Source organism: Meles meles, chromosome 1 (genome assembly GCF_922984935.1).
Source record: "Meles meles chromosome 1, mMelMel3.1 paternal haplotype, whole genome shotgun sequence".
NCBI lineage: Eukaryota > Metazoa > Chordata > Mammalia > Carnivora > Mustelidae > Meles > Meles meles.
This window is the reverse complement of record NC_060066.1, coordinates 186,180,296-186,198,488: the sequence shown is the minus strand read 5'-3', so window position 1 is coordinate 186,198,488 and position 18,193 is coordinate 186,180,296. Positions and strand designations below refer to the sequence as shown.

The 18,193-nt window shown below is 39.9% G+C and overlaps 1 protein-coding gene across 4 annotated transcripts in view; it reads right to left on the bottom strand.

Moving 5' to 3' along the window:
• Window positions 1-18,193, bottom strand: part of TRIT1 (tRNA isopentenyltransferase 1) — a 50,184-nt gene that overhangs the window by 21,649 nt on the left and 10,342 nt on the right. For 3 of the 4 annotated variants that reach the window (XM_046024553.1, XM_046024542.1, XM_046024533.1), the window contains exon 2: window positions 3,875-4,015. The exons of the other annotated variant lie outside the window; for it this stretch is intronic. In XM_046024553.1, coding sequence (XP_045880509.1) covers window positions 3,875-4,015 — 141 coding nt within the window. The remainder of the gene's footprint in view (window positions 1-3,874; window positions 4,016-18,193) is intronic. 4 annotated transcript variants of the gene reach the window in all.

Sequence of the window (18,193 nt, the reverse complement as noted above, 5' to 3'; positions counted from 1 at the left end):
AAAAATATGATCTCATTATTTTGATTTGCATGGCCTTAACAGCAAGGCTAAAAACCCTTTTTCATGTTTACCATCACTTATATTTCTTCCTTTGTGAATTACTACTCAGGCCCTTTAAGTATTTTTCATATTGATTCATATGAGTTCTTTATATCTTTTTTTTTTTTAAGATTTTATTTATTTATGTGATAGAGAGAGATCACAAGTAGGCAAAGAGGCAGGCAGAGAGAGTGAGAGGGAAGCAGGTTGCCCGCCGAACAGAGAGCCTGATGCGGGACTCGACACCAGGATCCTGAGATCATGACCTGAGCCAAAGGCAGCAGCTTAACCCACTGAGCCACCCAGGCGCCCCGAGTTCTTTGTATCTTAAGGATATTAACCATTTGCCTTTCCTATGTTACAAACTTTTTTTCCTCTGGCCTGTAGTGTTTTTTAATTTTGTTTATAGTGGGCTCATTTTTTTTAAATTATAAAATATTCAATACAAATAAAAGAATATATGTAAATTATGAAGCTTAATAATAAACATATACTCATGAGCCCAATGTAAAAAAGGAGTATTACCAATTCTTTTGAAGCTTCTATGTATTCACTCCCATCCCAACTCCCTACTTCCCCTCTCTGTGGGGAAACCTGAGATTTGCTATCCTGAATTGTCTGGTTTTATCATTCCCTTGCCTTTCTTTACATTACTCCTTATGTGTATATAACTCCCTCAAAAATATATTGGTTAGTTTTGCTTGCTTTTTTTATTTTTTTTTAAGATTTTGTTTGTATATTTATTTATTTATTTATTTGACAGAGAGAGAGAGAGCGCGCACGCGAACAAGCATGTGCACGCACAGGCAGGGGGAGCAGCGGAGGGAGAGGGAGAAGCAGGTTCCCCAATGAGCAGTCAGCCAGGGGCTTGATCCCAAGACCCTGGAATCATGACCTGAGCTGAAGGCAGAGGTTCAACGGACTAAGCCACCCAGGCACCCCTGTTTTGCTTGCATTTTAACTTTTATGATAAATGGTATGAATGTGTACAGTATGAATGTCTATAATTTCTCATTTTATTGTTTCTGAGATTCTTCCACATTGACTGCTGCATGTGGGTACAATTTATTCATTTTTCCTGCTGAAAAAGTACTTATATGAACAAAGCAAATTTTATACATTCTTCTGTAAGTAAGAATTCAGGTGTTTGTTTTTGCCATTAAAAGCAATGCTGCTATGAATGAGATCTATCACCTATCTCACATGCATGGCAAGGTTACTCTAGAGTAGATACCTAGTTCTGGTTGATATATATTCCTGCTGACACAAATTCTTAATTTGAATATAATGGAAGCTAGCTACTTTTGTTTAAAAAAGGCAGGGGGTGGGGCGCCTGGGTGGCTCAGTGGATTAAGCCGCTGCCTTCGGCTTGGGTCATGATCTCAGGGTCCTGGGATCGAGCCCCGCATTGGGCTCTCTGCTCTGCAGGGAGCCTGCTTCCTCCTCTCTCTCTGCCTGCCTCTCTGCCTACTTGTGATCTCTCTCTCTGTCAAATAAATAAATAAAATCTTTAAAAAAAAAAAAAAAGGCAGGGGGTGCCTAGGTGTACAGTCAGTTGAACATCCATGACTCTTGGCTTTGGCTTAGGTCATGATCTCAGGGTCCTGGGATCAAGCCCCATATAGGACAGGGAGTCTGTTTGGGATTCTCTCTACCTCTTCCTCTGACCCTCCCACTCATGCTCTCTCTCTCTCAAATAAATAAATCTTACAAAACAACAACAACAACAAAAAAAACAGGGGCACCTGGGTGGTTCAGTCATTAAACATCTGCCTTCGTCTTGGGTCATGGTCCCACGGTCCTGGGATTGAGCCCCATGTCGGGCTCTCTGCTCAGTAGGAAGCCTGCTCCTCCCTCTCTACTCCCCCTGATTGTGTTCCCTCTCTCACTGGGTCTCTGTCAAATAAATAAAATCTTTAAAAAAAAAAAAAAAAAAAAAAACAAAACCCAGAAGGTTATGGAGATGGACGGCGGTGACGGTTGCACGACAATGTGAATGTATTCAATACAAGTGAACTGTACACTTAAAAAATGGTTAAGTGGTAAATTTTGTGTGTATTTAACGCAGTAAAATAAAGGAAAAAACTGAGTTAAAAAAATCCATTAAAGTAACTTTTTTAGAGGGCCGCCTGGGTGGCTCAGTCGTTAGGCGTCTACCTTCAGCTGGGGTCGTGGTCACAGGGTCCTGGGATGGAGCCCTGCACTGGGCTCCCTGCTCAGTGGGAAGCCTGCTTCTCCCTCTCCCACTCCCCCTACTTGTGTTCCCTCTCTCGCTGTGTCTCTCTAACAAATAAATAAGTAAATAAAAATTTTAAAAATAACTTTTTTAGAAACTGTGTATCTACAGAGTCCTTCCCTACTCTAAAATCACATAACTACTCAATTATTATCCCATTTGTTTTAATGTTTTAAAAATACATATATTTAACTCTGAAATCCATCTTCAATTTATGTCATACATAATGAGGTCATGATTTTTTTCTTTTTTTTTTTTAATATTTTATTTATTTATTTGACAGAGAGAGAGGTCACAAGCAGGCAGAGAGGCAGGCAGAGAGCAAGGGAGAAACAGGCTCCCCACTGAGCAGAGAGCCCGACGCGGGGCTCGATCCCAGGACCCCGAGATCATGACCTGAGCCGAAGGCAGAGGCTTAAACCACTGAGCCACCAGGCGCCCCGATTTTATTTTTTCTAAAAAGATTAGCTGTCCTAGGAATATTAACTACTATATTATTTCTCTATTGTTTTAAATGCCACCTTGATCATAAGATAAATATATATAAACATTTTCATTTGTACCTGAGTTTTCTGTGTCATAAATTTGCCCAGCATAATTTCCATACTATTATAATTATTATGAATTTTCCTCATGTCTTAATATCTGGCAGTCCAAAATTTTTAAAGCAATCCCTATACCCAACGTGGGGCTTGAGCTCACAAACTGGTGATTGAGGGCTGCATACTCTACCAACTGAGCCAGCCAGCTACCCCATCTGGAACCCTGGACAATTAAAACATAAGGACAGTCCCCTCCTTATATTATTCTTTTTTCAAAATATACTGGTGTTGAAACTAATAGAACACTATATGTTAACTATACTGGAATTAAATTTAAAAAAAAAAAATAACAAGGGGCACCTGGGTGGCTCAGCTGGTTAAGCGTCTAACTCGATCTCAGCTCAGCTTAATTTCAGGGTTGTGAGTTTAAACCCTGTGTTGGGCTCCATGCTGGGCATACAATCTACTTAATTAATCAATCAATCAATCAAAGATCACTGATCACAGAAAAAAAAATTTTCTTTTTGCAGTCCTCCCCTACCCAATAATCCCTATTAAATTCTAACTATAACTCCACTGTATTTGTAAACTGATTTTGTATCCCCATTTAAAGGGTAGGAAACTGAAGATGAGTTGGGTAAATGCTCTACCCAGTAAAATTCACTTGGTCCAAAGAGGCAGTTCTGGGACTAGAACACAGATTTTCTAGTCCCTAAATCAGTGTTCTCTCCACTAAAACAGCTTCTCAAATTTTAATATGCATATAAATCACCTGGGACTCTTGTGAAATGCAGATTCTGATTCACTAGTTCTGGAGTGAGGCCCAAATTCAGCATTTCTAATAAGCGCCCAAGGGATGGCTGGTGCTGCAGTCTGACAACACTCTGAGAAGTAAGAGTACTGTATCTTTTGATCCATATAGTTCTGATGGGGGTGCTGCCTACTGGTTCTTCTTAAGTCTTGGCTTAGAAGAAACTGTCACTGAAATGAAAACTTCTTTCTTCGCTTGGACTGCCTTGCACCCACCAAACCTAGTTGCTGTCTTTCCTAAGGATATCAGAGCAGTTGCCTTGTTTCTGAAATCCACAACTGTGTAATTTGTCACGAGAGGATCCACAAAGCTGATCATGTGGTGCCGGCACATTCTCTGCTCTTGGGCAGAAACCTTGTTGGTGATGATGTCTAGGCCTTCATAAACCTAGGGGAAAGAAAATAAGCATGAGAAAGTCACCTGCCTCCTTAAAAGGCACACTTGCCCTCCAGTCAAACACGTGACTGACCCAAAGCCACAGGATAGATGTGTTCTAAGCCTCTGTGTTCAGAGCACAGCAGACCCACAAAAACCTAAGACAAAGGAAGCAGAAGAAAACAAAACATTGACTTTCTTATCAAATAGTAGCTATTAGCTTAGACTTCAAGATAAAAGGTGTATGTAAATCAATGCTCAACTGAGAACTAATTCTGCAAGATTAACTGGAGGTTCTTTAGGTTAAAAAATGGGCAGATTGTTTTATTTATTTTACTTATCACAAGTCTCCAGAAAGGTAACATTTTGCATTGCTCATAGTTCTACTTCAAATGCTTAGGTATTTCTTGGATTTAAATGTCTCTGAGAGATTTTTTAGAATCTTGGCTCCATTTGTAGAGAAGTGGCCTATTTACAAAGATACATATAACACACACACATATACACACTTTGAAGTCAGAACCCCTAATACTGCTGTACTCTAATGGAAACATTGTGATCTAACCAAATTACTGCTTCAGGGGGTCAGCACATGCAGTCTAAATACTCAAAGGCAATATCCTGTCTGTAAGCTCTTGATCTGCCAATTCAACTAAAAAGTTCAAATGTACTTCTTCTAAATGCAAGGTCTCAGATGGAGAACAGATCTGAAAATACTAGTTTGGAAATAGGGATGAATGCTTTGAGATTAAATGTTCTCTCTGTAATCACTGATTCTACAGGGAGCACTAAATGAACAAATAATAAGTTCCATAGAGCCCACAAAGATGTTAAAAGCATTTTTTATCTCACATTTCCCTTTACTTACATGAGTGTCGATTAAGTACAGTACAGTATAATGGTTAGGAGGAAGGACGCTGGCGCCAGGCTGCCTCAGATCAATTCCTAGCTCTGCCGCTTCCCAGTTCTTTGTACTTGTGGAGTAGTCAGTTACTAACCTCTCTCTACCTCCATCCCTCATCAGTAAATGAGGATAACAGTATCTATCTCATGGGGTTGTTGTGTGGATTAAGTGAGTTAATACGTACAAAGCACTTAGTTTTTGCCTACCACACTGCATACACTATACAGGATCATTACGGAACTACCTGTATTACAACCACTACTACTATCACAACGCAAGGAGAATGGGAAATAACTTTAATGTCATTATCACTCTGAAGCTTCTATGCTCTTAATGACCAAGGTTATTTACCCAACAAGAATATAAGCTATCTTCAAGTAAAAGAAAATTGTTAATTAGTAAAATAGTGCACAGAAGAAATATAAAGAGCCATAAGGAAAGAACCAGCTCTGCCTTTAACTCATTTAATCTGCACTTAACAGACTTGCATTCTTACACCCGAAAACTGATGGAGTCTTAAATCACAGGGTGTTCTTTTTTGTGTATCTTGAACAAGATGTCCTCCTGACATTATAAAGTGCTATAGCATATACTGTACATTGCAGTCTTCCGCACAAATTAAGAAAACTAAAGGAAGGAAAGGAGTTAATAATTGTGTGTTATGGGTGCCTATGTGGCTCAGTTGGTTAAGTGTCTGCCTTCAGCTCAGGTCACAATCCCAGGGTCCCGGGATGGAATACCATGTCAGGCTCCCTGCTCCATAGGGAGTCTGCTTCTGTCTCTGCCCCTGATCCCACTCGTTCTTTCAATCTCTCTCTCAAATAAATATGTAAAATCTTAAAATTTTAAAAAAAAGGAAAAGGCATAGTTGAAAATGCCCAGTTACCATTCCCCACCTCCAAAAAGCCAAAATGTAAATATCTCTACCAGTAAATCCTATCAGATATATAAATTTGTAGATAAAATTTCATCCTGAGTCCTGCCTTTATGTGTATGTCCTAGAACTCCTAAAAATGCTAAGTTTAAATAAGCACATCAACATAAATCAAACAGAAGGTAAGCCCAGAACAAGGCATTTGTTAAAGGAAGTGGCCTACTGTACTGTTTATGGTATATACAAATACCAACAAATATCAGAAAGATGGAAAAGTAATTAATGGTTTAAAGAATAAAGGAGTATTAAAACTAGACGTCTTGCTCACAGAGTTAACAAAAACTGTAATACACACAAAAGTACTACATCCTGGTTACCAGTGTAAATTGTCCTCTTTGAGTGATTTGTCAACTTTTCATTTCCCGTACCACTGAATTAAAAGAAACTGGGCATAAAGATACGGGTGATACTAAGTGGATAACTGATGATAAAAGGATTGTTTATTTTTAGGTATCATATGGTTTTATAGTTATGTTTTAAAAAAAAAAAAAAAAGTGGGGCACCTGGGTGGCTCAGTGGGTTAAAGCCTCTGCCTTCAGCTCAGGTCATGATCCCACCGTCCTGGGATCGAGCCCCGCATCGGGCTCTCTGCTCAGTGGAGAGCCTGCTTCCCTTCCTCTATCTCTCTGCCCGCCTCTCTGCCTACTTGTGATCTCTGTCTGTCAAATAAATAAATAAATAAAAATCTTTAAAAAAAAAAAAAAAGGAGTCCTTAACTTTGAGGTATACACTATACTGAGGTACACATGAATGAAAATATTTTTTTAAAGAAATTAGAACCAATCCAAGGTTATGTCTATAATAATGTTGTTTCAGTCTTCCATTCTAATATGACTTCTTTCAATAGTTACTATGTGCTGTTATAGTTGGGCTTACAAATGACTGCAAATTGTGATCACAGCTACTGTGTATTTTTTCATTTTACCCATGAATAAATTTTTCAGAAGATTTTATTTATTTATTTGTCAGAGAGAGAGAGAGCACTAACAGGGGGAGCAGCAGGCAGCGCAGGCAGAAGGAGAAGCAGGCTCCACACTGAACAAGGAGCCTGATGCGAATTCGATCCCAGGATCCTGGGATCATGATCTGAGCCAAAGGCAGATGCTGAACGACTGAGCCACCCAGGCGTCCCCCATGAATAAATTTTTAACAAGCAAGAAGGCAAGGGTAGATGAAAGGCATATGTAAAGGACATCTATATCTGCATTGCATGAGAGCAAGAATGATGCTGCAAAGAAATTTGTTAATAATGACACAGGAATTATGCTCACTGGCTGGCTCAATCGGTAGAGCATCTAACTCCTTTTTTTTTCTCCCATTCATTTAGCCAACACATAGTACATCATTAGTTTTTGATGTAGTGTTCACTGATACATTAGTTGCATATAACACTCAGTGCTCATCACATCATGTTCCCTCCTTAATGCTAATCACCCAGTTACCCTATTCCCCCCACCCACATCCCCTTCTATAACCCTCAATTTCCCAGAGTCAACAGTCTCTCATGGTTTGTCTCCCTGTCTAATTTCTTCCCATTCAGTTTTCCGTCCCTTCTCCTGTGGTCCTCTGCACTATTTCTTATATTCCATATATGAGTGAAACCGTATGATGATTGTCTTTCTCTGACTGACGAGCATCTGACTCTTTTGGGATGGTGAGTTCAAGCCCCATGTTGGGTGTAGAGATTACTTTAGGAAAAAAAAAAAAAAAAAGAATTATGATCACTGAATGAAAGGCAGAACAACAGTGCAAGTAAAATTTGCAGTAACATTCATAACATTAAAATTTTATGGTGATTAGGGGCACCTGGGTGGCTCAGTCAGTCGAGCAACTGACTCTTGATTTTGGCTCAGGTCATGATCTCAGGATCCTGGGATCAAGCCTCATGTTGGGCTCTGTGCTCAGTGGGGAGTCTGCTTGAGGATTCTCTCTCCCTCTCCCTCTGCCCCTCCCCTTGCTCTCACATTCTCTCTTTCTCTCAAATAAATAAATCTTTAAAAAATTTATGTTTATTTTCTGCTTTTCACAATAGGGGGAAAAAAGTATATGAAGACTGGGACCCATGTTCCAATAATGGGGTAGGAAGAGCAAACTAACTGAAATAAGATTGGCCAAGTGTTCCTAACTACTGAAGTGAGGTGAGACACACAGCAGTTCGACTACCATTCTGGAAATTTTCCCTAGCAAAAGTTTCTTTTAAAAATTTGGGTGCACTTCACACCCACTAAGATGGCTACTGTCAAAAAAACAGAAAATAATAAATGTTGGTGCAGATATAGAGACATTAGAACCCCTGTGCTTTGCTGGTGGGAATATAAAATGATGCAGCTATGGATGGAAAACAGTACAATGATTCATCAAAACATAAAAAATAGTGGGGTGCCTGGCTGACTCAGTCTGTAGAGCATGTGACTCTTGATCTCAAAGTTGTGAGTTCAAGCCCCATAAAAATATAAAAAATAGGGGCACCTGGGTGGCTCAGTCAGTTGAAGCGTCTGCCTTCAGCTCAGGTCATGGTCCTGGGGTCCTGGGATTGAGTCCCACATCAGGCTCCCTGCTCCACGGGGAGCCTGCTTCTCCCTCTTCCTCTCTCTCTCTCTGTCTCTCATAAATAAATAATTTATATATACACAAATAAAATAGAATTACTATATGATACAGTACTCCACTTCTGGGTACAAACCCAAAAGAACTGAAAGCAGGGAGCTGAACAGGTATTTATGCACCCATGTTCATAGCAGCATTATTCACAGAAGCCAAAGGTGGAAGCAATCCATGTTCATCATGAATGTGCTGTATAAACAAAATGTAATAAACAAAATGTGCTGTATACATATAATGGAAAATTATTCAGCCTTAAAAAGGAAGGAAATTCTGATACATACTATAACATGGAAGAACTTTGAAGACATCATACTAAGTGAAATAACCCAGAAACAAAAAGACAAATATTGTAGGATTCTACTTATATGACATCACTAAAGTAGTTAAATTCTAAGGCAGAAAGTAGAATGGTGGTTGCCAGGGGCTGGGGCAGAGAAGAATGGGGAAGTATAAAACAGGTACAGAATTTCACTTTGGGAAGACCAAAAAAATTCTGGAGATGGAGGATGATGATGGTTGGAGAACAATGTAAATGTGCATAATGTATGGTAAAATAGTAAATTTTATGTCATGTATATTTTACCACATATAGTTTACCATAACAAAAGACTTGGAAGACAGATTTTTTGGTACAATAAGAAACCAGTGAATATTAGCATTGAAATGAAATTTTCAAAAATTTGTTAATTTTTCGATTTTTTCTTTTTAAAATTTTTAAGAGGTTTTATTTGTTCATTTGAGAGAGACAAAGAGTGCATGAGCAGGGGGAGCAGGAAAGGGAGAGGAAAAAAAAAAAGGAGTTAGATGCTCTAACTCAAGCAGACTACCTGCCTGAGCAGGGAGCCCAATTCGAAACTCGATTCCAGGTTGCTGGGATCATGACCTGAGCCAAAGGCAGACACACTCAATGGATTGAGCCACCAAGGCACCCCCTGAATTTTTCAATTCTTTTTAGTATATACCCAGAAATGGAATTGCTGGATCACATCATAACTTTTAAAATTATTGATAGGACTGGTAATGTTCTATTTCTTGAACTGAGTTTTGATTACACAGGTATTTTCACTTTTTGGATAACTTACTGAACTGTACAATTAAGAATTATTCACTATTTTAGCTTTTTTTTTTTTTAAGATTTTATTTATTTATTTGACAGACAGAAATCACAAGTAGGCAGAGAGGCAGGCAGAGAGAGAGAGGAGAAAGCAGGCTGTCCGCAGAGCAGAGAGCCCGATGCGGGGCTCGATCCCAGAACCCTGGGATCATGACCTGAGCCGAAGGCAGAGGCTTTAACCCACTGAGCCACCCAGGCGCCCCTTAGCTTTTATTTTTAAGTAATCTCTACACCCAACATGGGGCTTGAACCTATATCCCCAAGAACAAGAGCTGCACACTCCACCAACTGAGCTTGCCAGGAGCCCCATGAATTATGCATTTTATGACATACATTATTTATCAATTAAAATCATACCACCCAGACAAAAAGCAAAAACATAACACATTCTACACATTTGCACTAAGGATAAATATCTAAACAAATGCAGAAACCAATCAATTTTGTAAATGTCACATTTGGTCCATACAGATATTTACATCGTAAATCCCACAACTGGACTTATCTTATTACCCGGTCAGAAAACATTACCCTACCAGGTTTGTAGCTGATTGCCTTATATTTTCCAGCTTCAATTATAGTTTCAGTGTGACTCCACCTATTAGCCAGCCAGCCCTGGGTGCTAGGAAGAGCTTAAAGGATCTGTTTATCTTCTAAAGCCAGCATGTCACTCTGTTCCATTTCCTATTCTCCCAGAGGACACCTGTGATCTGTGCACACAGAAATGACTGGATAAAATGCTTCTCTCTGCACAAATCAGATTTTTGTCAATACTAAGGGAACTCTGACCTCTTTGTAAGGTCTGATAACTGAAATACTCTGAAAAATTACAGGTTTCACCTACTTAGCCAGTTATCAACATGACTGACTTATTTCAGCAAACATTTACTGAGAGTGTAGCCTATTATGTGCCAGATATTCTGCAATGTTTTGAATTTGAATGTTAAGCATTCAAAGAAGATTAAAAAAGGGTCCCTGTCTCTAGGAGTCCAGGCTAGCAAGAAACATGGAATAAAAATAACTACTATAAAGAGATAAATGATATAAAAGTTTGAGAGATAATAAAGTTTGACTGTAATCATCTTCTTTAAATCTCATAACCACTAACCATTTAATGTTCTAGGTATTTAACTGGTACAGAAGGAAATATGCTTCTGTCTCACCTCTATTGAGAGTTTATTTCCAGAATGAAAAATGTTCTGGAAAAAGGCCACAAAACTGAAATAACCTGGACTCGCCAAATCAAGGAGCTAAAGTGCCCAGAGGCACTAATCAAAGTGAGAGAAATTTACAACAGAAACCTAGAGGAAAACCTGCAGAATCTAGAGCTGTGTGTGTTATCAAGCAGAAGTAAGTTGTCCACCAGGGGACATTTGGCAAAGTCAAGAAACATTTTTGGCTGTCACAACTGCAGGGGTGGAGGTGTGGCCAGTATCTAGTGGGCAGAGGTCAGGGATGATGCTAAACATCCTATAATGCAAGGAACACCTCCCACCAGACACACACACAACAAAAAATTATCCAGCCAAAGAATGTCAACAGTCCTGAGGCTGAGAAACACTGATCCAAAAAAATTCTACCTTGGAGAAACTCCCCCAAATCTTTAAGCCTACAACTAAAGATCACTCATGTAAGGCTCCATCCCTTTATGGTTGTCATGCTGTAGGGTGGTCCTACTGGGTTTGTTAATCAGCAAAATCCTGAGCACTGGGCAGATCATGCAGCTGTGTCTGAGTGCAGGTTGGCTACAGTGCCAAACGCTGCTGTCTACAAGCATGAGGAAAAGCTGCCCACCCACCCCCCCCGTTTGTTTTTCTTTCCTTCCCCCTTTTGACTTCATTTCCTTCCCAATCCAAATTAGATCCTGAAGTTCTTCAATCACTTCCTTGCCTCTATAGATTACATCTGCTTTGAAAACCATAATCAGATTATGAATCAATACAATTACCTATCTTCTCTGTTAGCTGCTCCCCACTGCTCCATGGATATCTCACTCTCTGAGATCACTAATGAACCCCAACTGTCAAATATTAACACTCTTCTACTAAGCTTTCAAAACACGTTTATTTTTTTTTTTTAAAGATTTTATTTATTTGACAGAGAGAGAGAGATCACAAGTAGGCAGAGAGGCAGGCAGAGAGAGAGGAGGAAGCAGGCTCCCTGCGGAGCAGAGAGCCCGATGCGGGGCTCGATCCCAGGACCCTGAGATCATGACCCGAGCCGAAGGCAGTGGCTTAATCCACTGAGCCACCCAGGCGCCCCTCAAAACACGTTAAAAGGAAAAACCAACAATCTGATACCACTCGACTCTCTCATAAATCATTCTCCTTTGAAGTTTCAATGGCAGCAATCTCTCCAGTTTTTCTCCCTATCTCAGTGGCCCTTCCTCAGTTTCCCTACTAAAGCCAATCACTGATGTATTAGCAATATCTGTCATGGTAACAATAACGAGAAATGTCCAACCCTATGGTGTCTGCCTGCCATTTCTATACTCTGAACTGTCGGACAATCATGGTTTCTATAACCATTTTTGTGCTAACTCCCAAAATCCATATTTACAATCTAGTTCTCTCTTGATGCCAGACCTGTATTTTCAACTGTCTAGTGGACATTTTCATCATCATTGAGAGGCATTTAATATAGTAAAGTTGTTAACAGTAAAGACTCTGGAGCCATGTTGCCTGGATTTAAGTCCTGACTCCACTATTTATTAGCTATGTAACCTTGGGCAAGTTAATGAACTTCTCTGTGCCTCAGACTTTATTTATAAAGTGAGGCTAATTTTAAACCTAACCTCAAAGGGTTATGATGAAAATTAAATAATTAATACATGCGAAGAATATGGACTAGGGCCTGCCCTATAGGAAGCAGTCAATAAATGTTAGCTATCATCCGCAGCAGCAGCAGCAGCACTCCAGACACCTGTAAAACTGCTATGTCCAAAACTGAACTCCTTATCTTCTCAGGCGTATTTGAGTAACCATGAGATAATCAAACCAAAAACCTTGAAGTGATCTTAATATCTCTGTATCCCAATCTCTCTCCACATTTCCAATCCTTCAACTTTTGTCCATACTAGTTCCTAAAATGATGGAATGGCGGAAGTTCAACTGCAGACATGCTGACTAAATCAGGCAGATTAAGATGCTCAGAAAGCAGGAGAACCTGTACCTAATGTGTTCAGTCAGCCTGGTGAGAGGAGTGGTTTGGAAATTATAGTCCAGATCATGACTTTTACTCTTCCAATTGTTATCCGCATTTAAGAGAAAAGGGATTGGGGGGTTGTGCCTGGCTGGCTCAGTTGGTGAAGCATGCAACTCTTGAACTCAGGGTTGTAAGTTCAAGCCCCATGAATGGCATAGAGATTACTTAAAAATAAAACCTAAACAAAAAAAAAAAAAAAGGGAAAGGGGACTAGAATCTTTTTTTTTTTTTTTTTAAAGATTTTATTTATTTGACAGAGAGAAATCACAAGAGAGGCAGGCAGAGAGAGAGGAAGGGAAGCAGGCTCTCCGCCGAGCAGAGAGCCCGACGCGGAACTCGATCCCAGGACCCTGAGATCATGACCTGAGCCGAAGGCAGCGGCTTAACCCACTGAGCCACCCAGGCGCCCCGGGGACTAGAATCTTAATAGAAGGTCATGCTTCTCAAAGTGAGAGGTGCATGCATAGTATACTTACTATGTATTCTTCAAGAGCACCAATCTAACTAAATGGTAAAAAGAACCTGAAACATTTTTACATCTAAATAAACATAGATCAGGGCAAAGAATGCAAAATTGGCATGTACTTTTAAGTTAAAGCATGAGAAACTCTGCAACGGAGAGCCTCTGCTGTGGTGCTTGGAGGTCTACCTGCAAACCCTGGCAAAGAATGGATATAAGGAAACTCAGAGACCATGGACCCAGTCCAATCACTTGAAATTTTATACTTGAGAATATGGAGGTTCAGAAAGCTTCCCTGGGCATATAACTGACTGGGAGCAGAGACAATTAAAGCCTTGAGGCTCTGCCTATAACACAGGCTGTTTCTGCTGCCTCTTACTGGTAGAATTTTTATCCCCATTTGACTCTGGTCTGTTTGTTTGCTTGAAGTAATGAATTCTTACTAAGGTGAAATTAAATTCCAGAAACTGAGGAGAAGCCTGCTTTCATACACTGAACCCCTTCACAGTTCTAAAGAGTAAATGTGATAGAAAGCTAAAAATATGCACAAAGACAATGCTGGGACAGAAACAAAAGGGGTCTTTTGAGAAAATAAAATGAATAAAGTTCCTCTCTGTGGTCACTTTCTTATAGCCTCAAGACTGGCCCATTTTTGAGGGTTTCAGTGATATTTTCTTTCAAGATCCTATGATAGAGCATATATTATCTGGAGGTCTAGGTCTAAGTTAAAGAGAGGTAGTAGAGCAAAATCGAGCCAGAATGCCTAGGTTCAAATCCTGGCTCTACTACTCAACTTCATGTTGCAGATTATTTAAGTTTCTAATTTTCCTTTGCCTCAGGTTTCCTAATCTATAAAATGAGGATAATAATAGCACCTACACTCCTCACTGCATTATTCTGAATATGAGAGTTAATACAGGCAAAATATGTAAAATGGTGGCAGGCAAGTGTTAAGCACTATATAAGCACTTGATACTATCTGTATTTAACTGGTGGTGGTTAAACAAGATTTTCCTTGGTTCTTCTAAGTGAGACCTCTGGCTAGAGTTTGAAAGAAGGAAATCACAAAACGCCAGAGCTAAAAGGAGCCTTAGACACTGTGACAGACAATGTATGACCCACAAAGCCTAAAATGTTTACTATCTGGACCTTAACAGAAAAAGGCTGCCCATCCCTGATCTAATCTAATCAGTTCGCCTCCCTAATATAGCCAAAGAGGAAACTAAAGCCCAGGGAGGGCAGTATCTTGTCCCAGGTTATGGAGTCAGTTAGGGGCAAAGCTCGGCAGGCCTAAAACCCAGTTTCCCCAGTAAGTAAAACTGCCTCTCAGGCTAAAGAGGCTAAATGAAGACCGCAGAGTAAAGCTGTAAATTAGGAAAGAATATCCGCATCTGAAGAGTTAAGCAAATCATCTAATTCTTATCAGTGGGCATTTACTGAATACTATAAGCCTGGGAACCAATGTTTTTTAGTGCTCTCCAGGTGACTGCAATGTGCACCTAAGAGCGAGAACCGCTGCTATAAGAATTGTGCAAGGCACTAGCAAGATGTAAACCAAAAAAGGAGAGCAGGAAACTGACTGGATAGGTTGGTAGGAACCAAGAGTACCAGCCCGGACAATGTAGAATCCCTTATTTCCTCTGCTACATCATGTGTAGGGGACTGCAAGGGAAGAGCAACAGGCACAGTGAAGGCAAGGACGTCTCGGATATACCTTCATTCACACTAGAACATCAATAATACTTTTTTTTTTTTTTTAAGATTTTATTTATTTATTTGTCAGAGAGAGAGAAAGATCACAAGTAGGCAGAGAGGCAGGCAGAGGCAGAGGGAGAAGCAGGCTCCCTGCCAAGCAAGGAGCCCAATATGGGACTGGAGCCCAATATGGGACTCGATCCCAGGACGCTAGGATCATGACCTGAGCCGAAGGCAGCCGCTTAACCAACTGAGCCACCCAGGCACCCCTCAATAATACTTTTTAACCACATCTGTAAGTTCCAACGGTTCAATAAATTATAAATCTACTACAACACCCTCACTTTTTAAAAACAAGCTCTATGCCCAACATGGGGCTTGAATTCACAACGTCAAGATCAAAAGTCACACTCTCTACCAACTGAGCCGGCCAGGCACCCCTATAACATTCTCTTTCTAAAAGAATGTTAAAACCAACTTGTACTTCTAAAAAAGTGTACAAGAATATACAGATTTAAAACATTTATGACAAGACATCTGGGTGGCTCCGTTGGTAAAGCATCTGCCTTCAGCTCAGGTCATGACCCCAAGGCGCTGGGATAGAGTTCTGCATGGGGGTCCTTGCCCAGCTGGGAGCCCGCTTCCTCCCTAATGTCTGCCTCTCCCCCTGCTTTTGCTTCCCCCACCTCCCTCTGATAAATAAATAAATAAATAAAATCCTTTAAAAAAGAACAAAACAAAGCATTTATGGTCAAAAAAATCATACAAAAGACAAATATGACCAATTGAAAAAATACTTCCAACACATGAGTCTGCACAAAAGATTAAAACTTACATTACACAAAGCCTCTTACAAATCAATAAACACAAAAATGAAAACCACTATATAGACATGGACACACACAGGTATGAGCAAGACATTCAAAAAAGAAAAACACAAATGGCCAATGCACGCTTGAAAAGAAAATTAACCTAAGGGGCGCCTGGGTGGCTCAGTGGGTTAAGCCGCTGCCTTCGGCTCAGGTCATGATCTCGGGGTCCTGGGATCGAGTCCCGCATCGGGCTCTCTGCTCAGCAGGGAGTCTGCTTCCCTCTCTCTCTGCCTACCTCTCTGTCTACTTGTGATCTCTCTGTCAAATAAATAAATAAAATTAAAAAAAAAAAAAAAAAAAAAAAGACAACCAACCCAATTTTAAAATGAGCATAGGGGGGCGCCTGGATCACTCAGTGGGTTAAAACCTCTGCCTTCGACTCAGGTCATGATCTCAGGGTCCTGGGATCGAGCCCCGCATCGGGCTCTCTGCTCAGCGGGGAGACTGCTTCCCCCTCTCTCTCTGCCTACCTCTCTGTCTACTTGTGATCTCTCTATCAAATAAATAAATAAAATATTAAAAAATAAAGTAAAATAAAATAAAAATGAGCACAGGACCGGGCCTGGGTGGCTCAGTTGGTTTATCTCAGGGTCCTGGGATCCCCCATCAGCAGGGAGTCTGCTTGGCTATCTGCCCCCCTCCCCTGCTTGTGCGTGTGTGTGCACCCACACCCATGCTCTCTCTCAAATAAATAAAATCTTTAAAATGTTTTAAAAAAATAAAAATGAGGGGCGCCTGGGTGGCTCAGTGGGTTAAGCCGCTGCCTTCGGCTCAGGTCATGATCTCAGGGTCCTGGGATCGAGTCCCGCGTCGGGCTCTCTGCTCGGCAATGAGCCTGCTTCCCTCTCTCTCTCTCTGCCTGCCTCGCTGTCTACTTGTGATCTCTCTCTCTGTCAAATAAATAAATTTAAAAAAAAATAAAATAAAATAAAATTTAAAAAAATGAGCATAGACCTAAATAGGTATTTCTCCAAAGAAGATATACAAATGGCCCCTAGGAAATTGTAAATCAAAACTACAAAGCAATACCACTTTTATACCCAGTAGGATAGCTATATTAAAAATAAAGGGGGAGGGTAACATTGGAGAAGAGGTAGAGAAACTGGTACCCTTATACATTGCTGATAGGAATGTAAAATCGTATAGCCATTGCGTAAAAACAGTTTGGCAATTCCTCAAAAAGTCAGACATAGAATTACCGTATGACCCAGAAATTCTACTCCTACAATATATACTCAAAATAAGTGAAAACGAGTGTGTACATGTTCACAGCAGCACTATTCTTAACAGCCTAAGGTACTACTGCCCATCAACAGATGGGACAAATTGTGATCTATACATACAATGGAAAATTATTCAACCATAAAAAGGAATAAAGTACCAACACATGGGATAAGTGTAAGTGAGAGAAGCCAGACACAACAGATTATATGATCCCATTTATATGAAATATCCAGAATAGATAAAATCTCTAAAGACAGAAAGCACACTGGTGGTTGCCAGGGACTTGGGGGGAAGGAAAAATGGGGGAGTAACTGCTTAGGGAAATGCAGAATAGATGCTTAATGGGTATGGGGTTTTCTTTTGGGGTGGTGGAAATATTTTGGAACTAGAAAAGAGGTGGTGGTTGTACACCACTGTGATATACTAAATGACACTGACTCATTCTATTTTTAAGTAATCTCTACATCCAACGTGGTGTTCAAACTTGTAACCCTGAGATCAAGAGTCACATGTTCTACTGATTAAGCCAGCCAGATGCCAGTGAATCATTCACTTTAAAATGGCTGATGTTATGTGAATTTCATGTTATGTGAATTTCACCTCAATAAGAAAAATAATGTAAGTAACCTCTAATAATCTTAGAAAATTGGAAGAAGGGGGAAAAAAGGTAATGCGTACATCTTCTCATCCAGTATTCCTATTCTAGGAATATATCCTGAAGAGAGAATCACATAGTCCAAAAAGATGTATGTGTGAAGATGTTCATCTCAGCATCATTTATTATAGCAAAAAACAACCCTCTAAATCTCCTTCAGTAGAAACCTAATTACAATACACCTATAAAATAGACCACACAGAGATTAAAAACAGATAAGTAGAAAGTTGAAGAGCTTACACTATCCAATTTCAAGATTTAATATAAAGCCACAGTAATCAAGACAAAGCAATACTGGCAAAAAAAAAAAAAAAAAAAATAGACACACAGATCAATGGGAAAGAATGCAGCCCAGCAATAGACCTGCACAAATATAAACTGACTTTTGACAAAAGTACAAAGGCAATTTAATGGAGAAAGGACAGCCTTTCAAAAACAGCACTGGCACATTCATAATATCTCATACCTTATACAAAAGTTTATTCAAAATAGCTCATAGACCTAACTGTAAAATACAAAACCAC